At 39.2% G+C, this 21,768-nt stretch overlaps 1 protein-coding gene across 9 annotated transcripts in view; it reads right to left on the reverse strand.

Annotated features, from left to right (window-relative positions):
• LOC109910815 (RNA-binding motif, single-stranded-interacting protein 1-like) overlaps positions 1-21,768 on the reverse strand; it is a 229,106-nt gene that overhangs the window by 6,985 nt on the left and 200,353 nt on the right. For 6 of the 9 annotated variants that reach the window (XM_048598618.1, XM_048598625.1, XM_048598620.1 and 3 more), the window contains 7 exons: positions 11,361-11,476; positions 9,704-9,747; positions 9,428-9,521; positions 8,315-8,365; positions 4,356-4,466; positions 2,468-2,548; positions 1,889-1,961 (listed from right to left, as the gene is read on the reverse strand). In XM_048598618.1, coding sequence (XP_048454575.1) covers positions 1,889-1,961; positions 2,468-2,548; positions 4,356-4,466; positions 8,315-8,365; positions 9,428-9,521; positions 9,704-9,747; positions 11,361-11,476 — 570 coding nt within the window. Of the gene's footprint in view, positions 1-1,873; positions 1,962-2,467; positions 2,549-4,355; positions 4,467-8,314; positions 8,366-9,427; positions 9,522-9,703; positions 9,748-11,360; positions 11,477-21,768 lie in introns of all 9 variants that reach the window. The other 3 variants (XM_048598621.1, XM_048598622.1, XM_048598619.1) reach the window with 3 other exon arrangements.

A 21,768-nucleotide genomic window follows, 5' to 3' on the forward strand; every position in this document is an offset into this window, starting at 1 on the left:
CTCTGCATCCCAGCATGCTGCCTCCAGTACGAGAAATAATTTGCCCAACTTCCCCAGAAAAGCAGTGGCCCCTGATGATCTCTCTTGACTATCACTGAGCTGACCCCCAGGACTAACCATGGCCCAACAGACCAACTTGGACACACAGCTCCGACTGATGTTTGACTGGATCTCTGACTGATGTTTGACTGGATCTCTGCACAGCTCCCTGACTGACGTACCGTGACTCCCTGGATTGGTTGTGTTGGACCGGCAAGACTGACCATGGCCTAGTCCCTGGACCGCAATGATATGAATGCCTTTACCACCCAAAGCAGCTGACTGGTTGTGCCAAGACCCTGACTGATGTGGATGCTGCCTTTGACTTCTTGTGTTGACGTGACATAAGGCTGTCTCCCTTGGCCTCATGGAGGACGAGTTCCCTTTCACATTGTGATGTGGTCATTTGGCTCAATCACATTCAGTGTGTTGTTTGCCGGGTAAGCTGCTGACACATACTGCAGGTGTGACATGATGTAGCATGTTGACATATAGCAACATATTCACCCCCTTGATTGATCACTGCTGATAATCATGACAAGCTTCCTGGCTTTGTGTCTGCACAAAAGGTAAAGAAAGATTGACGGCTCTGGTTGACAGAGTACAGTGGAAAAATGCTAAACTAGATAAGGCAAGATAAAGATGCTGTGAGCATCTGAATAGGCGAAAAGTGAATAACTGCTAAGATAGCAAGTGAGGAGCCCCGAGAAACAGCCTGGTCAAATTCATGAGATTCAGCTTGTCCCTACGTGTAAAGCGTTCTGGCAGCACCAGTACAAGGAAAGGTGTCGGTGGGCTCCAAAGTGTACCAGGGAAGTGCAGTACTGTATTGTCAGTAGGTCAGAGTTGTGCCATGAGGTTGCAGTGAGCCTGGTACATGTCCAATGCCAATGTCTGTGGATGGGATGTGCAGGTGGTCGCTGCCCATGGAGCTTGCCCTGAGATGTTGAAGATTGCTGTCCAAGATGGATGCCCTAGAGGATTAAGCAGCGAGTTGCAGTCATGAGGGACAATGGGAAACTAGCAGGGAGGTGAGGTTAGGTAACAATAACCAGCTAATTTATGCAAATAGGCCTCTAGCTACTCACTACTCATCTCGCCATTCAACACATGTTTTGAGAATCAGACTTTTTGCTCTTGACATTGAGAACGTTATTGTCACCACATTTTTCCAACTGATTCACCAATGCGATATTCTAGAATCCCTACAGTTTGGGAACAAGCCATTCGGCCCAACTAGTCCACACCAACTCTGTGAATAGCATCCCAACAAGTCTCACCCCCTGCCACCCTATCACCTTGCATTTCCCATAGCTAACCCACCTAATGGACACATTGGATGATTTAGCATGGCCAATCCACCTAACCTCACATCTTTCGACTGTGGAAGTAAACCCAAGCAGACATGAGGAGAATGTGCAAACTACATAGAGTCGCCCGAGGCTGGAATTGAACCTGGGTCCCTGACGCTGTGAGGAAGCAGTGCTGATCACTGAGCCACCGATATCTTTCAGGGGCTGGGGAGATTGAACCCAATATTTGATTACAGTACCAAAATAGCTGAAGAATTACTTTATTCATTCACAGTAATACTTTGGGAGAGCAATTCTAAAATCTATCAAAGAAGTATTTGTAAACATTTCACATGTTATCTTTGCTACGCTTTTCGAGCAACTGAATACATGATGAAAGTGCTTTTCAGGATATTTATGATGCTGCTGCTTTTAAATTTGGTTCATGTGTAAACACCTGGTTGCTATAAGTTCTGTCAATTTGGCTTAAAATCTTCACAGGGGGAAAAAAAATCACCAATACATGCAACAATTATTAGCACCTGAGATTTACTTGCTTTGCTGATAGGAGTAGGGAGAATGTTCAGTTGATGTCTCTACAGAAACTTGCTGCTGCTGGCCACTAGGCTCCTGTGATGAGGAAATACAATCAACAAGGTTCATGCTGTGATCATGGGTCATGAATTCACTTGTAGCTTTTCAATATTATCTTTTTATAAAAAATAAAATTATTCAATGGAATTAAGTTGAAAAGCACCAATTACAGAAATGTCTTCGTTTCACTGCTGAGACATTGATCCAGACAGGCAGTACAGACAGTATAACATTCCAGTACAGCATTCTATTAAACATACTTCCTGAAATACATAGAGTTGACTTAAGTGTGTCAAATATTTACGCAATTTGGATCAGCTACTAAGCTGTGATGTGAATGTAACAGATATATGAAAAGTTAAGTAGCAAGCATTATAAATTAGCCAATTTAGAATACAATAATGAGCCATGTATTTAATATTTAACCTCAAATATTTAATCTAAAAATTCCCTGTAATTATACAGAATTCTCATTTCTATATAGGTATTCCTATTGTTGCATATCCAATGCCTAGACTTAGGCATGTATACATAACACTCACCTCCACTGGAACAGGAGCTGCGGGCACAGGTGTGTACTGGGGAATATATGTTCCCTGCATAGCTGTAGCAGCAGGCATGTACTTTAAAATAAAACAAAACAGTCCTTGACACCCATAATCTCACTGCTGCAGTGATCATGAACATCTGAATACATTTCTTAATTGTACTTATTTGGTACACACTAACTTCATTTTAAGTTAAATTGAACAGTCTACTTCATCAAAATATTTTAATTTTGTACCAATTCCAATGCAATCACGATGTTTGAAAACTGACAAACATTTGCAAATATATTTTTGATCTGCAATGGATTTGACATATATTCTTAAACTGCAACTGTTCAAAGCTATCAAACACAATTAAGAACATTTAAAACAATTTACTTCTGCTACTTCCTCTGTATGATGCGAGAGAAAACGCATAAAGCAAGATTTTCTAATAGTGCAGATGGAAGGAAGAAGTTGGGGTACTGGAAATAGGAGACAAAACAAATAGTACGCATGGTGATAAAGGGATCAACAGAGAAAAGGAAATAACATGACAAAATAAGGTGACACATTAGCTGGATTACAAATTAAATTGAGTGGTTGCAAAGACAAATTGGAATAGGAATACTAGGGAAAAGAATAGTTTTGCTAAATGAATTTTGATTTAATTTCCTACACTGCATGTCCTAAAGCCTAGAGGGGAGCAGATGCTATTCTACTTGGCTATTAAATGAACCAAAGCATCTTAATAAGAGATGATCTTGAAATTAGTGGCTACAGCATGATTAAGCTCATTATCCCACTTGATCGGTGGAGTGAAGCTTCAGAAGTCAAAAATTTTGACTTAACTAAGTTAATGTTGAGGAACAAACTGACTGTAATAGATTACCCAACTAATTTCTGTATTCTTACAGACCAACAGTGGAATCTGCATATGATAAAAAGTAAGTTCTAAAGCAGTTTTTGCAGCTCAGAGGCAATTACGTTATTTCTGTGTTGACAAAATTATTCCGTGAGGAATATTGAAACAATTTATTTTGACTGACACACAATGGCAGTCCATTCCCACTTGTATGACAGTGCCTATTGCAGGTGATGAAGGAACCAACAAGGAGGAAAAAATATACTCGACCTCATCCTGAGCCAAATTGCCTGCAGCAGATGCATCAGTCCATGACAGTATTGGTAGGAGTAACCACCAGAAAATCATTTTGGAGACCAAATCCTGTCTGCATATTGAGATTATCCTCTGTCATTCTGTGTGGCACTACCACTATATTAAATGGAACAGGCTTCAAACAGGTCTAGCAACTCCAAACAGGGCATCCATAAAATGTTGTGGGCCAGCAGCAGCAGGATAGTATGTTACCATAATATCGTAGCCCAGCATATCTCTCACTCTACCACCACCTTCAAGCAGGAGATCAAACCTAGCCCAATGAAAAATGCAGGAGGGCATACTGTGAGCATCACAAGGCAAATGAAGTGTCAAGTTGGCTAAGCTATAACACACCTGCACGCCATACAGTAGAAACAGCACGTAAACAACAGGACTAGACAATCCCACAACTAAATCGATCGGAGCAAAGCTCTGAGGTCTTGCCACATCCAGTCACAAATGATGGTGGATAACTAAAAACCTCGAACACAAGAAGGTGGGTCCACAAATAACCCCATCCTCATTTATTGGTGAGGAGTGGCAACACATTCCACAAAAGAAAAGACAAGCTGTTGTCTCAATCTTCAGCCAGAACGAGAAAACAAATATTGCAGGCCCGAAGTTATTCCATTTTGCAGCTGTGAATTGCAAACATTTCTGCGCAATACATTTTTCTTCTAAGATAAACTTTCATTACAGAAGTAGAGGCTAAAAATGACCCTGCTCTGGAACACCATGTACCGTTCCTGTGCTGCCCAATGAGAGGTGACTCATCTGCTGTGCCAGTGGGGTGATCATTGATGTAGGCTGCATTGGCATATGATGATCCATAGATGGCGACATCACTGCTCCCTAAATGAAAAGAAAAAGAGTACGTTGAGGAAAAAGATTTTTGGTTTGACTGTAAAAGAAAATAAATGTTGCAAGTCTGACAGAAGTGACTAAACAAGTGATGATGAATTCTGTGCTAACTAGTAGAGCAATTGGGTTTGAATATCCAGCTGGTGAGCTTAAGTTTGGTTCTCAACCCAAAATGATACTGGATACTGGAACTTCTGCATACAGAATCCAGTTCTTGACCATCACACTTAACATGATGTGGCATTGATGTTGACAATGAAGTACACCCACCCACAAACCATTTCACCCTACTGGAACAACAGTTTGCCTTCATAGAATTGCCTGATTATCTCTCAAACCAGTCTCAGACTAGCACCTTTTGTCCCATAACAAAAGTAGGCATTTAAGGGCCTCAATTGACCCTGGGCAGGGGGCTTACCTAACAACTCCCCTACTGCTCACAAAAACCCGTAAAGGGCAGGTATGGATAGAGAGGAAGCTAATCACACAGCATCCTATTTCACAGGTCCACTTGCTTTCCACCTGAAAATGGCACATAAAATGCAGCCCATAATTTATCTACCAAATCTTTCAACAGAGAAGTATGATGACTGTAAATCGTGAATTTTAGTAAACGAATTATTGTTCAGATGAATAATTTGAGAGAACACACCTACTTTACCTCAAAATCTTTAACCATAGCAGACTAAAGCATTTGTCCTGCAAAATTATTGATATTCAACATTATCCTCGAAGACACTTTTCATATTAAACTACTTAGCTGTAAACTTTCAGTCAAAGATAATTTGTTTGAAGGCCAGAATTTGCCAACTGTTGAAGTGTAATGTTTATATCTTTTAAATTAAATCAAGTTAAATTTATTTTGTAAAGTTGGTGTGACACGGGTTAAATTATCCTCATCCAACGCACATGCCGAAATTAAAAGATTTACAGGCTGCAGTTTAATGAAATGCTGAATCCACAGAAATAAGAATTCATTAAGTCACTACCAGCCTGATTATACTATCCTTTCTGCACTATAAACTCATTTTACTACTCTAGCAGAATAGTTTTTAAATCATTCACCATGAAATGCAAACGTAGCTAAAAGGAAAGCTGATTCAGCCAGCAAAATCTCAGAGTAAACATGAGCAGTTTCTTGACATTGACTTAATTTCATTTGGAAAGAGGAAGTGATGCTTAAAAAAAAATTGACAAATGTTGATGGGGTAGATCTGTTTGGTGTTCATGCATATATATCTAGATGTCCCTTTGAGAAAGTATTGCTGCTTTTCAGACACATCTTCAATTGAGTTTCACTCCACTGTATGGAATGCTAATAATTTATTTTGCATCTACATCACGTACATTGTCCTAATGCATCCAGTGTAATATATGCTTTGATAATTAGTATATATCATGCAATGCAAATATAAATAAGGCTGTTAAGATATGACTAGAACAAAGTTTTAACTTATTTGTGAGGACACAAAAGTAAACATAAAGCATTCTAATAAAACCTGCCTTCATATAGCATATATGAAATGTATTTTACAGGAGCATTATCATGGCACAGTCTGAAACTAAGCCACGTAAGGAGATAATAGGGCAGGCGAAAAAACGCTTAGCCAAGTAGTTAGATATTATGAAGTGTCTAAAGGCAGGCAAGGTCATGAGGAGGACAGGCTGGTAGTTAGAGAATTTCAGAAGGAATTCCAAAGTCAGGGCTTAAACAATTGGAACACAATAATCAACGGAGAGGCAAAAGTAAGTGTGGATGCAGAGAGGTAGACTGGAGGAGCGCAGTTCTTCTAACAGGCTGGAAGAGGTTTACTATGTTGATTAATGGGATTTTGGGCATTGGTAGCTGGTCCATCCCTAATTGCCCTGGAGGAGGTGGTGGTAAACTGCCTTCTTGAACTGTTGCAACTCAATTTGATGTAGGTGCACCTACTATGCTGCTCAGGAATGAGTTCCAGAATATTAACCCAGTGACACTGAAGCAAAAGTGATATATTTCCAAGTCAAGATGGGGAGTGACTTTGAGAGGAACTTGCAGGCAGCTATTCTCATGTATCTGCTATCCTTGTCCTTCTAGATAATTATTGGGTGTGAAGGTCCTTTCAAAGAATTTCTCAGTGCATCTGCTGCTCCTGAGTGTCAGTTGTGGAATAAATGAATATTTATGCATAAGAAATAGGAACAGGAGTAGGCCATTTGGCCCTTTGAGCCTGCTCTGCTATTCAATCGGATCATGGTTGATCCAACATTGCTCATGTGGTGGCAATCAAACAGGCTGCTTTGTCCTGAATGGTGTCAAGCTTCATGAGAAGTGTTGGAGCTGTATTCATCCAGGAAAGTGGGGAGTATTCTATCACACTCCTGATTTGCTCTTTGTAATGTTTACAGAGATAGACAGTGGCAAGGTTATGGGAAGGATGAGAATATTAGAGGCCTGTCTGGACCAGGAGTGAATAACGATGTTCAGTAAGCAGAAAGCTGATGGAAAGCAGGATTTGCAGCAAGTCAGGATAGAGGCAGATGGTTCACTGAATTCAAGTTCATTCAGGATGGAAGAGAAAGTAATAATTATTAGATGTAAATTCAGAATTAGTACTAAAAACGTAAAGAGCAGTTGAACATCATTAAAGAACTGTTCTAGTTTTCAAGATATTTGAGCGAATTAGAAAAACAAAAGCTGCAAAACAAAAACAAAAATTTCCACTTCACTACCTGCTGGATGTACTACTATCATGAATCACCGATACATGTAGAAAAATAATTTGCCATTGTCTGCCGCAGAGTCTTTGTAGTAAAGAACTAATGAGTAAACTGAAGGGAGCAGTTTACTATTATTGTTTTCAGCTAATTCTGTAGGAATTACAATCAGAGGTAGCTAAACTCCTCCAAAAGGACTTGTGCTGATTTAGCATCGGTGAGACATGCACCCCCTTCCTGTCACTTCAGGAGTTAAACTGTAGATACAAAAGGTCATGGTCAACCTTCCTGAGCCACCTCTGACCCAAATGGCTTTCTTTTCAGTAGACGAGAAAAGTAGCAGCCTTCCTGATTGCTATAATAGGATGACCTCAATTGTCCCAATCTGGGGGTGATTGTAGGCACAGATGGAGTTCAGGGCAGTGGCCATTTATCACAATCCTTCCCTTACCATCTCCAACACAATGCTACCCCCCACCATTCAACCCACCCACCACCACCACCACCCCTACTCCTGGCTTTCTTCAGCACTGCTTTGCAGTCAGCAATCTGGGGCTCTGAAGTAGTGTTGGCATTCAAAGCGGTTGCTGGCCTCCGATTGGTTCTTGGGCCAGCAGTGTGCTGGCCAATCAGCTGAGAAGTGTGTTAGTGCCCACTCAAGTGTCTGATTATCACTTAACCCAGTGAGCTTTCTTGCTGAGGAGGGTAGATTATCGTGTTTGTTACGAATCCTACCTTTGCATTTAGGACACTGCAGTAGCTGCTGCTAATCCACTAGAGTCATTCATTCACAGCAGCATTAAAGTCACATTTGGGAAAATTAGGAAAAATATTCACCAAATTCCCTGACATAGAACATAGAACATTACAGCGCAGTACAGGCCCTTCGGCCCTCGATGTTGCGCCGACCTGTGAAACCAATGTGAAGCCCATCTAACCTACACTATTCCATTATCATCCATATGTTTATCCAATGACCATTTAAATGCCCTTAAAGTTGCCGAGTCTACTACTTTTGCAGGCAGGGCATTCCACGCCCTTACTACTCTCTGAGTAAAGAACCTGACAAGCCAATGTAATTACATTATGATTCCCTGCCACTCAAATTCAAACTTTTTTCATGAAAACTGTTAGCAACTTACCGCATGTTGCATAAGATAAGGTTGATGTGGCATCCAGGAAGTACTTTGCACCTACAACACAATGTTGAAACCATTAAATTAAATTAAGCAAGGCAAACAGTCAAACTGTCTTCAGACTTTGACAAACAATACTGCTACATCATATTGCTATGAGAATCCATCATTAATAAGAGGCAGTAAAAAGAAAACAACAAAGCATACCCTGATAACGTAAATACACAAATGAACACTTACACCTTAAGTATTAATATTCTAGAATTCCTTACCAATGAATAGAGAATATGTAAAAGGTCAGAACGTGAATGGTCATTGACCTGAAAACTAGCTTTATTTCTCTACAGATGCTGTCTCACTAGAGTATTTGCAGCATTTTGTGGGTTCATTTTGAATTTTCAGCATCTGCAACACAGTTCTATGGTTGGATTTATTAGTCCATTTATCTCAAATTTCTGAAATTCACAGGAACAATTTTGCGTGATATCTTTCAAGGGGCCAGCTTTTGGGCTTTATCGCTTCTTCTCAAAGTACTGACTAGTTCCTACTATATCGTTCTATGGTCCTGGTTGTCTTCTCGCATTTCATCCAAACAGACATAATTGATGTGTGCATTTTGACAACAAATATCAACACCTTATTCAACAACACTTCAGTGTCATCTTATCCTCATATAATATCAACATGTGGACACTTCCAAAATCTGAATGGATAAGGATTAGAGTTGGGAGTATAATCCAGGGTTTGAGGCCAACTATTTCTGGTTAGATTAAGATGAGCCAATTCAGCTTGGCATTTAACTATGATCTTTCCAGTTTGCATGGTTCAGTGACTGATTACAGAAACTCAGCAATCAAGAGAGCCAATGACATTATTAAAATAATTAAAAGCAACTCCAGACACTCCAGTAATTATTCTTACTTATATATTTTACTTGTATATTTTATGATGTTGAAATGTCTCAAAGCACAAAAAAATTACTTAAAATGGAGATACACATACAGAAATTATTGCCCAATTATTTTCTACTCTTTGCAACTAGCACATCATTTTATGCAGATTCATAATCAACAGTTCCATAAAATAATTCACAATAATATAAGCTGTGGGAATACCAACCTGATACGCTGAAACAGGAGATGCAATGTATGGTGTAAGAGATGCTTGAGCAATCATTCTATTTGTTGCAACGCTGTATGGTGTTGAATAAAATCTAAAAAGCAACAGTAAGTGGCCAACAGTAGTCAATCACACTTGATATTTGAGACAGAATTAAACAAAAACATAATTAAACCCTCTGAAAAGGACTCCTGCATTCAAAAATAATAAAGTTTTTAATGGTACATTGTTTTAAATGAGCATTTACTCATGTACAAAATCAATTTTGTTACTTACCCATTTTGCATAGCGCTGGGATCATAAGTGAGGGTCATTCCTGCCTGGAAAAAGAATCAGTATCTCCTGAATCTCTACACTTAATAGCATTCATACTGAGCTTACTGACAAGGTTCAGGTATTTTTAACTGTTTGATAATCTATCTATTGAACAAGCTCAGCTTCAGGTTATTATTTAAATTAATTTTTACCCTGCACTTGTTACCATACAAAGAACGAAGAACTAATTTTAAACATTCAATCAAATATTTAAAATGACCATGCCTGGAAATCTACTTATTTCTTGTATGTTAATTGAACAGATCCAGTAGTCAAACAGTTAGAATTTTAATGGTGTGTATGCGCACGCAGAGTAACTGCATTCACCTCTTGGCATTGTCCCTCAGGAAGGATATGTTGCCCTTGAAGGAGGTGCTTAAGGACAGAATCAATCTAATCTGTTGAATACAAGTGACTAAGAGGTGATTTAATTGGGCTGACTAAGGTGGTTGTAGAAATTTATAGTGTAGATGGAAATTATTTTCTCTGATGGTAGAGTCCAGAACAAGGGAGTCTAACAATAAAATTAAAGCTAGACCTCCAACTATGATGTCAACAAGCACCTAGGTTTTAAGGAACACCTTACTGAAATAGGGGTGGAAAGGTTTACAGAGAAATTATAGAGCTTAGGCCCTAAGTAGCTGAGGCGTAACTACCAATGGTGGACCGATTAAAATCAGAGATGCTGTGGAGACAACAATTAGAAGAGTGCAGATACCTTGGATGGTCATGGAGCTGTAGGAAGTTAGAGTTAGTGAGCAGCGTGACCATTAGGAGGCTTGGAAACAAGGGTGAACACTTTAAGATTGATGTGTAAAACAACTAGGAACCAACAGAGCAGTCTTAGACAAACACGACTTGCAGAAATTAAGACGTGGATAGCAAAGGCTTGAGGAGGGGAAAACCTGGAAGGACTGCCAGCAGTACATTGGAAAACTCAAATCGAGAGGTAGCAAAGCCATGGATGACAGTTTCAGCATCAGATGAGTTAAAGTGGAATCAGCAACAGGTGATTTATGGAAATGAAAATCAACGATTTTCACAGCAGCACAGATGTGGTAAGAAGCTGATCTCAGGGTCAAATGCAACATCACAGCTACGAGCAGCCTGATTCAACCTCAAACAGGGACAGGGTTAGGAACAGCAGCTTGGCAGCAAAATATGGTAGAGACTAAACACAATGGCTTCTGTCTTCTCAATATATTGTTTATAGGACATTTCTGATCATCTGGTTTTGGATTCTAGACAAGCAGCCTGACAACTCAAAGCATGTGGAAGAGCTGAGAAGGATGGGAAGGTAAAACTGGGTGTTGTTAGCATACATGTGGAATCTGATGTGTTTTTGAATGATGTCACCAAGTAATAGCATTTAGATAAGAAGTAAGAGGGAGTAAGGAATAGATTCTTGAGGGCTACCAGAGAAAGAAAAGGAAGAGAGGCCAATGTAGCCATTTCTTTGATAATGGATGACAGGAGAGAGGAGATAGAGAAGGACAGTAGGGTCAATCATTTTGGAAAAGAAAGTATGTTTGAAGACTTTAGAGAGGAATAGGATGTCAATGATGAGGGGGTGCTTTACATGGATGGAAGGATCAAAAGTTGATTGGTTGTGACTTACAAGTCTCACCTCGCCCTCTCGATGCCATGCTCGTCCATTCTGTACATATTTGTTCTGATTTTGTCTCTTTTTCTGGCCGCCATCAGCAAACTTGCATAGCAAAGGTTCTATGGGAGCTGTGAAGACAGAAAATTTGTCTTTAAAAGTTATATTCCTTTACTCATTCACAGAATGAGGGCATCACTGGCTAGGCAGCATTTATTGCCCATCCCTAATTGCCCAGAGGATAGTTAAGAGTCAACCACATTGCTGTGGGTCTGGAGTCACATGTAGGCCAGACCAGGTAAGAATGGCAGTTTCCTTCCCTAAAGGATATTAGTGAACCAAATGGGTTTTCCGACAATCGACAATGGATTCATGGTCATCATTAGCTTGTTAATTCCAGATATTTATTGAATTCAAATTCCACCGTCTGCCATGGTGGGATTCGGACCCAGGTCCCCAGAACATTATGTGGGTCTCTGGATTAACAGTCGAGCGATAATATCACTAGGCCATTGCCTCCCCATTAACTATATTACTGTTGTGCATGATGCATTAAAAATACATTTCAAATATTGCATTGGAATTCTGTGTTACGTCACTAATTTTCCTATGCTGACAACTTCAAGCAAATTATAAAATTTTTGCTGACTGAATGGATTGGATTACTGGATGGATGGACTGGATTATAACCTACTTCAACTTTCATTGTTTATGACAATATAAATTGTGCTCAGTCAAGTTACAACTTTGTAACATACAAATTCCCAAATGATTTTGTTGTTACTTTCAGAGTTAAACACAGGGCTGAATTTTTCGTTGGCTTCCGAGGTGGAGCTGGAGGTGAGTGAAACCTTAGTGTCATTACCCTCAGCAGTGTGCTGGCTTTCCAATGCAGTACTGCTTCCCAACAATTTTGGAAGAGGCGATGGGATCTGTATACTGACAACTGACAACTGACCCGTACACGACATGCAATCAATCCTGTATACAAATAAAAATAGGAAAAAGAGCAGGCCATTCAATTCATCCAGCCTGTACCGCCATTCAATGTGATCATGGCTGATGGGATGCTTCAATGCCTCTTACCAATTCCATCCTTATATCCTTGTATGCTAGTGGTAATCAGAAATCTGTTAACCAATTTCTATATGAAACATACACAAAGATTGAGCCTCCACAGACGTTCTAAAGGTTCACAACAGTAAAATAATTTATTATTCCTTATTTCCAAACTAAGTGGCATCCTCCTTATTTCTCCTTTATGCCTCCTGGTTTCAGATTCCCCAACCAGGGCAACATCTTATTTGCATCTATCCTATCTATCCCTTTCAGGATTTTGTAGGTTTCAATGAAGCCACTTCTCATTCTTCGCAACTCCGGAGAATATAGACTCAATTTTGCCCAAAAGAAAGCATCTCCAGTACTTACAGTACTTTGAAGTGAACAAAGCTATTGGATTGAAACATTAACCCTGTTCCTCTCTCCACAGATGCTGCCTGACTTGCTGAGTTTCTTCAGCACTTTCTGTTATTATTGCAGTTTGACTAATCTGTATTCATAGGGCAGTCCTGACATTCCGGGAACAAGTTGATGAACCCTGGTTGCACTCCCTTTTCTTCCTGAGCTAAGGCGATCAAAACTGCACTAAGTGCAGCACAGTATTCCAGATGGAAGCTAATCAGTTGACTTAGTTTCAAGAGCAGCTCAGAGTCAAGTTAAGAATCTAGAATCACATGTAGGCTGGAACAAGTAAAGATGACACATTTTCTTTCATTAGGAGGGATAATTTCCACTGAAATAAGCTATTAGCGAAATGGAACTAGAGGAGTATAGATGAGTATTTTTCTAAAATGACAAAGCAACAATGGTTTCATAATTATCATTAGACTTTAAATTACAGATGTTTTCGAACTTAAATTCCATTGTCTGCCATGGTGGGTTCAAAGCCAGGTCCCCAAAGCATTACCCAGGTCTCTGAATTATGAGTTCAGTGACAATACCACTTCACCTTGGATCCCCAATTCTCATATTTCCCTACAAGTAACTGTTTAAGAGATATCATTGGTATCTGCCAGAAGTGCTGCTTTTTAGATTATTGATACTTGACACTCATTCAGATAACTTTTAATGTTTGTTGGAATGTAGGGGATTCCCGATTTACGGGCGTCCAACTTACCAATGCTCATATCTTCAAATGGAATCCCATAGAGGGTTGTAATGTTAAAGATCCAACATACAAACATTTCCTGTACTGAGAAAGGACTATTTTATACTGTCCTGCATTGCATTCCAACTTGCGTACAAATTGACTTGCAAACAGAGCCCATTCACAACCCAGGGCCTGCCAGTTCACTTTGAAATTCTGCCATAATCATAAGTTCTCTTATGGGGAGGCGATGGCTGGTATTATCGCTGGACTGTTAATCCAGGGACCCAGATAACTTTCTGGGGATCCAAGTTCAAATCCCACGTGGCAGATGATGGAATTTGAATTCAATAAATATCTGGAGTTAAGAATCTAATGATGACCGTGAATCCATTGTCGATTGTCAGAAAAACCCAATTGGTTCACTAATGCCCTTTAGGGAAGGAAACTGCCATCCTTACCTGATCTTGACTACGTGACTCCAGACCCACAGCAATGTGGTTGACTCTTAACTGCCCTCTAGGCAATTAGGGATGGGCAATAAATTCTGCCCTAGCCAGTGATGCCCTCATCCCGTGAATGAATAAAGAATAAAAAGAAAATTCTCTTATGTTTTTCTCCACCTTCAGTGATCAAAAGGAGTGAACTCATATCGTTTCTTTTTCTCTGGCAAATCCTACAAATACCTGACCAAATTTCCTTCATAATGTCCTAAATTTTAATTGGTATGCAACAAATTGATAAACATTAAGCATCACTTTCTTTCCAAAACCAGTTTGATAGTCGGTAGATTGCTCTTCGAACAAACTGACATATACGTTTATAGGTGTTCTTGTCTAAACATGCTGTAAAATTAAGGTCCAAACATCTTTTGGCCTTTTTTTTTCTTCCTAGAAACCTTTTAAAATGAGGTGAAATATCTTTCAATTGCATCCTTGGTAAATTTAGACATTGAACAAAAATGTGCAATTAAATATACTCTCTCATTAGAATGAAAATCGTTCTGAGTTGCTATCTCTTTTTTGCTTCCTACTGCTAAACTTTTCTCTCACAAGTCATCTTGCCAGAGTCCTCATCTCTTTGGAGTTGAAACTTTTATAATTGAATCTCACCTTTCATTTCTTCCTGTTTTTCTTTCTCAATGCCCTACAATTCAAGCTTTCTTAATTCTAATTCTCTCTTTCTTTTCCTTTTTCCATTTCTAATTTCTTTTCATTGTATTCCAATGCAAAACTTTTAATTTATATTTCTCTCGAAGTCAAGTTTTTTTTCATGTATTGCTGAATCTTAGCTAATTCTAGCAATGACACATCAAGTTCAGGCTTCCCTCCTATATATTGAAAGTGCTGGGTAATTAGTTTTAAGCATCTTATTCTTACCAGTCTTCAGTTTATCTGCTAACTTTTTCAGTTTAGATTTAGTCAAAGATTTCAAATAATCCACTGCCTTGTCTTTTACTCTATTCATTGAACAAGACTGCATGTAACTTGGAGTTAGTAAGAACTGCAGATGCTGGAGTCAGAGAGACCACAGTGTGGAGCTGGAGGAACACAGCAGGTCAGGCAGCATCCGAGGAGCAAGAAAGTTGGTGTTTTGGGTCGGGGCCAGAGAAGAAGGGTCCCGACCCGAAACGTCAACTTTCCTGCTCCTTTGATGCTGCCTTGACCTGCTGTGTTCCTCCAGCTTCATTGCATTTAACTTCACTCTTAGGACTTAGACTGATGGAATGGGCAGACAAGTTAGCATTTGAAATTTAATGCAGAGAAGTGTGAAGTGATTCATTTTGGTGAGAAGAATGCCAAGAAACAATCCAAGATAAAAGGCACAATTCTAAAGTGGATGTGAGAGAGACCTGGAGGTATGGGTGAACAATCATTGTTGGTGGCAGAGCAAGCTGAGAAAGCACTTCATAAAGCAAATGAAATCCTGCGCTTCATAATTAGGGGTTTAGAAAACAAAAGCAAGCAAGTTATATAAAAACACTGGCTTGGCCTCGAATGTGTCAACTTGGATCCAAGCCACTTGCTGAAACAGAAACAACACCTATCTTTGTTTGAGGGTAAAGTTTCTTAACTATTCAGTATTACAGCTCCTTTCATTCACCAGTCCTCCTTGACTCTTTGCTATATTAACAAAATGGAGTAGTGTGTTCAATTCTGGGCCCCGACTTTAGCAGAGATGTGAAAGCATTACTGAGGGTGCAGAAATTATTTACAAGAATGATTCCAGGGATGAAGAATTTCAATTATATGGAAATATTGAACTATTCTCATTGATGCAAGGATTGAGAATCTGAGAGCACAAATTTAAGATTACTGTCAGTAGAAGCAATGGCAAGATTGGAATAACATTTTTGTTTCATGTTCAAAGTGGTTAGGGCCTTTAATACTACTTCTCACATGTGATGGAGGGTAGATTCAATATTTCAAAACAGAATTTGGCAATTATTCGAAGAGAAAAAAATTGTCGGGCCGGGAGGAAAAGAAGTGTGGGGATCAGTTGGGTTAGACGCTGTCACCGATACTGCACTGACACAAATGGCCAAATGACATCCTTCTGTGCTGTAACTATTCCATCATTCCATTCTATAAAGCCTTAACTTTGTTTGTCTCCCCATAGATGCCGCCAAACTTGGGTTATTTTCCACAGTTTCCATTTTTAGATCAGACTTTCAGCATCTGTGGTATTTCACTTCTGCAAAAACTTAATATGGCTTATGACATGATGGAACAGACATTGACAGAAGTCAAAATTTCTCTGCGGATCTGTGCACCATTTACTTGGAATGGCACAGCTTGTATTCTGTTTTATGGGAACTGAACAAATACATTGTGCACTTATCTGCACTTTAATAAAAATCCTTGGGCCAGCACCTTCCGAACCTACAGTCAGTTCCATCCTGGAGGACATCAGCAGCAGATAATGGGAACACCACCACATGCAAGTTTCTCCTCTATTCCACTCACCAAGCGACTTGCAAATATGTCACTATTTCTTCAGTGTTGCTAGGTCAAAATCCCAGAGCTCCCTCCCTAACAGCATTGTGGGTCTACCTACAGCAAATGGACTGCAGCTATTTGAAAAGATAACTCAGCATTAATTTCTCAAGTGCAACAATGGATGGGCAATAAATGCAGGCACAGCCAACGATGCCCACATCCCACAAGTTAAAAAAAAAATCACAATGACTTTTATTTTCAAGGTGCTGCAGAGAAAGGACCTTGTTCAGTTCAAGCACCAATCAATGTAAGAAAAATAAGTTTAGATCAAGTTTAATAATCCATTTTATTTCAGTAAGGAGTGATAAACAAAAAAAGGAGAAAGCATCAGTAATAGAAATTTATCTTGTCTTTTAATCTGAAGTTTGACCTCTACTCACCAAAAAAAGTAACTATTCAGTCATCCAATTATTCAAATCGATTTTATCAATTAAAATAAATAACATAGCCAAGGTGGCTATTTTGCTCAAAACATACCATCAATGCTATCATAAATCTTAAACTATTGTTGAATTAAACTTCTTTGGGAATACTCGAATTCCAGTGTACTACCCTACTGAGGCATAACACTCTGCAGCTCCCTGTGGTTATGGGGTGCCCTGAACTGGAAGTAGAGCAGCCAGTGATGTCAAATGGCAGGAGGGTAGGAAATTTTACCACCAATTTCCTAGGTCATTACAGGCACATGCTATGGAGACTATCCTGATGCTGGACAAACTCAGCCAGGGTGTACACAATACCAAGGTTGAAAGGGTTAGAGTTTGTATTGCACACCATTAGTCCTTGATGAACTTGCCAAAAGATACTCAAAAACAATCAAGAATATTCAGTTTTATTTCTGTGAATCTTAGACATACAGAGCTGATCTGCCCGAGTCCACGAAAAAATATCAAGGTATCCACTAGCATATTTGAGTCATTTGGTCAGTATTCATTCCCAAATTGTAGACTAACTTTAATTGGTGTTTTGGAAGAAAGGCAGATGTTGGCATCCTCAGGTCAATGGTCGCATTTAACTAAAGACAAATTTGGGCCTTGGAGCAGCACAGGTTAGCACCTAGAGCCAGCATTCCACTGATTTGGTGCTCATTTTAGGCTTCGGTTGAGATACTTCATCATTCATACTGTACACCAATATTTCAGCTTGTCAGGGGGAATACCAACATTCATTTAGCTAAATTCCTGTTTTGAAACGGTTGTAACATATTTAAGCTTATGCTGTTAGTCACCTTGCAAATTAGTTTACAAGTTACTAAAAGCCAGTGAATCCTTCTTAACTTTCAGACCTGTTAATTTTTGATCCAATTGTCTACTCCAGAACATCTTGACATTCATATTGGAGAAATGCATGCTTTTCTGATGAAAAGCACATGAACGCTGTCCAAACTATGTTGCAGTAACATGGCACAAGATTAACCAGAACTAACTATTCTCATTTATGGACTTAGGAAAACGATAATATAGACTAGCGGTTTCCATACCAACTTTCAGGCTTTCAGTAGGAACAGCTGTGTTGTGGAAACCTTTCAATATAGAGATAAACGAATGCTGCAAACCAGCTCAACTTCTTATCATCTGTTCATGCTGCATGGTTATCTGTCAGCTGTGCAGCATATGACTTTCAGATGAATAACCAGGACGTTTACTAACAGAAAATGTTGCTTGTTCGAAGAAACTTAACATTGTAGGAAAATAGGTAACAATCACACAGCACAGAAAAGGCCTTTCAGTCCATCAAGTCAGTACTGCCAAAAAATACTACTACCTACACTAGTCTCACTTTCCCGCATTAGTCCCATTGCCTTGAATGTTATGATACCTAAAGTGCTCATCCATGTACCTTTTAGGAGGTTGTGAGGTTTCTTGCCTCAACTATCCTCCCAAGCAGTGAATTCCAAACTCCCTCCACCTTCTAGATGAAAAAGTTTTTCCTCAAATCCCCTTGAAGCTTCCTGCCTTTCAATGTTTTCCACTTATTAATTGTGTATTCACAGATTTGAAAAGCAACACAAATCATTCAGCCTTATTGATTACTTGTAACAATTTTACTAGCATAATGCAGACGTTTATTATGTTAGAGCATACAAACAATCAAATCAACCCACAATCTGAATGGGGCAAAATAGTTTCTTGGGCAAGAAGGGGGCAAATAATTCTTCAAATGCAAGGGAACTTTCTAATCGAAAGAGGAAGGAAACAACAATCGATATAGATCTGGGACTGAAAGAACACAAGTACAGTATTCATCAGTGGAAGAATATATAGATAATAATGAAATAGTCTGTGCTCACATGTAGATGGACATGGATAACATTCAGGCTTCTGTTAATAAGCTGACAAATAACATTTGGCAAATCATGCCCACTGCCATCAAGAAAAAAAAACTAACTCTCCCCTTAACATTCAAAAGCATTACTATTGCTGCATCCTTAACCACTAGGACCAAAGGGGTTACCACTGATGAGAAATTGAACTGGACCAACTACAAGTCAGTAGTGTGATGGAATACTTTCCAATTGCCTGGATGCATGCAGTTCCAACAATACTCAAAATTATCCAAGGCACCAGGAGCCTCTTGCTTGCTAACCCATCTAATACCTTGAACCCTTCTCATCATTGGCAGACAGCAGATGTGTATCATTTACAAGACGTGCTCAGCAACTTGCCAGGCCCCTTCAGTAGGACCTGCAACCTCTCAATCTCTGCCATCTAAAAGAACAAGAGCAGCCTGTACATGGAGACACCACGTATGTGCTCCAGATGAGCCCCATGCTACATACCATCATCAAGAAGAAATATATGGCTGTTTCTTCACTGCTACTTAGAAAAAATCCTGCAATAGCCTCCCTAACATTATTATTGCTGTATCTATGACACAGAGATTGCAGTGGTGTAAGGTGATGGTTCACGTTCACCTTCTCATGTGCAATGGAGGTGTGGACAGGAACTACTTCCTGGTGACTCGCACATGCCATAAACAAATAAAAAAAACACCAAAAGCCAGTGAGAATACAATGGAGGGAAAAGACCAAGCATGAGGAAAATAAGGGATGAATGCAAAAGGGAATACAAAAATCTTTTATATACATTTAAAGGATTAATGCTGTGACCGCTGATTTTTAATCTATAAATGGCTCAAATATTGCAATAGAAAATAAAATTTCAAAATTCACTGATACAATCAAACATGGAGTTGACATTAAAAAGACAACGATGACTTGGATATGTAATTGATTAAGGGAAAGAAGGGGTGTGTTGGCAAATGGATGTTTTTCTGACTGTAGAAAGAATGATGCAGAATCTCCCGGGAGACAGTTTTAGAACCTTATTATTCTTCTCATTATTTACAAATGAATTGAGCTATGGTGTAAGACTGATAATTTTGAAGTTTGCAGATGAACAAAACTTAGCAACATAGCAAAAGGGATGTTGCATTGCAACAGACTTTAGAAGGGACAAAAACAGAAGTTGCTGGAAAAGCTCAGCAGGTCTGGCAGCATCTGTGAAGAAAAAAATCAGAGTTAACATTTCGGGTCTGGTGACCCTTCCTCTTCCGGATTTACAGCATCTGCAGTTCTTTAGGTTTTTATTTAGACTTTAGCAGGGCATAGATTGGTGAAATTGACATAGCAGATAGAACTTACTGAAAATATATATAAAAATTACACCTTGGGAGAAACAATATGGAGAGGAAACAAACACAGTCTAAGCAATATTATTTTGAGTATGGGCCAAGAATGGCATGAAAGCACCGAAGTTGGTTCATTCACAAATATTTGATCATGGAAGGGCTGGTTGATAAGATAGTTAAGAAAAGTGTACTAGAAGTTGACTTTGGAAATAGGGGCAGCGAATACAACATCAATAACCTTGTAGTTTAGTTTTACATATTTCTGGTTAGGCTTTGATTGGAGTAATGGTTCTGGGCACCAATTAGGAAGGATTTAAAGGGAACACAGAGATGGTTTACAAGGATGATACCAGTATTCAGATTGTTTGGTTATATAGGCAGGTTGGAGTAGCTGGGATTTTTCTCCTTAGAACACAGCAGGTCAAAGACAGCCTTATTATATGCATTCAGAATTACACTGGTTTTTGACAGAGCAAACAGGAAATAGCTCTTTCCCTAGCAAATGGTAACAGACTTTTTCTTAAATACTTGGCAAAAGAAATAGAATGGAAATGAGAAAAAAAATACTTTCACCTGGAGTGTTAAGATCTGGAATGCACCACCCGAAAGGGTGAAGTGATCAGATTCTACTGTAACTGTAAAAAGGCAATTGTGCACACACTTAATGGTGATTAATTGGTAAGTTATGGAGAAAAAAATGGAAAGAGAAATATAAATTGGACATCTCTTTCTAGTGTGCTATTACAATCTAATGATGCTAACATCCCAATGAACTGGTAATGCAACTTTCCCATTACCTTATGCTAGTTTTCAAAACCTTTCCTACAATAGGGCATCCAAACTGCACAGTCTTCAACCTGTATCCTAAAAACCTGTGCAAGTTCAATATTACCTCTTTTGCCTTAGTTTCCTCTTAAAGAGGCAGAGAATACAAAGGATTCTCTGTGCCTCTATTTGGCTGTATCAATCTAACTGGCATTTTCCACGACCTGTGCATTTCAACAACATGTCTCTAATTGTCCACTCCATTATTTAGGATGTAACAGTTTTTTCTCAGTCTTAAAGTCTATGACTTTTCTCTATGTTAACCTGCAATAATCAGTCATCTGCTCATTCCAGCGATCTACCAAACACTCCATCAATCTTGAACAATTCTTCCAACAATTTCATGTGATCCGTCCATTTCAATGTTGCTCAAAGCACTAACTTCTCTCCAATTTTTACTTTGAAATTTAGCTGAGGTTTTTGTGTTAATACCAAAATCCCTTCCAAGTCCATGACCTCTTAACATTTAGAAGGACAGGGCAGCAAATACATGAGAATACCACTTGCAAGTTTCTCTCCAAGTCACACACCGTTCTGGCTTGGAAATGTATAACTTTTACATCACTGCTGCTGGCAAAGATATTTGCAACTCCCTACCGTATAGCCCTGTGGGTATATCTACACCCTAAGGACTGTAGCAGTTCTAGAAGACAACACAATTGGAAAAAAACAAAGTTCCTTCTTAACAGCACAAATTCACATTTAGCTGCATTCAATTAGGGGCAGAACTTGGAGCTCACTGCTTGTTTACACTTCATCGTTAATGTTCGGAGAAGGGTCAGCGCTATTCAAAGGCTCATACGATACCTACCTACAGGATCAT

Source organism: Rhincodon typus, chromosome 7 (genome assembly GCF_021869965.1).
Source record: "Rhincodon typus isolate 14 chromosome 7, sRhiTyp1.1, whole genome shotgun sequence".
Taxonomy (NCBI): Eukaryota; Metazoa; Chordata; class Chondrichthyes; order Orectolobiformes; family Rhincodontidae; genus Rhincodon; species Rhincodon typus.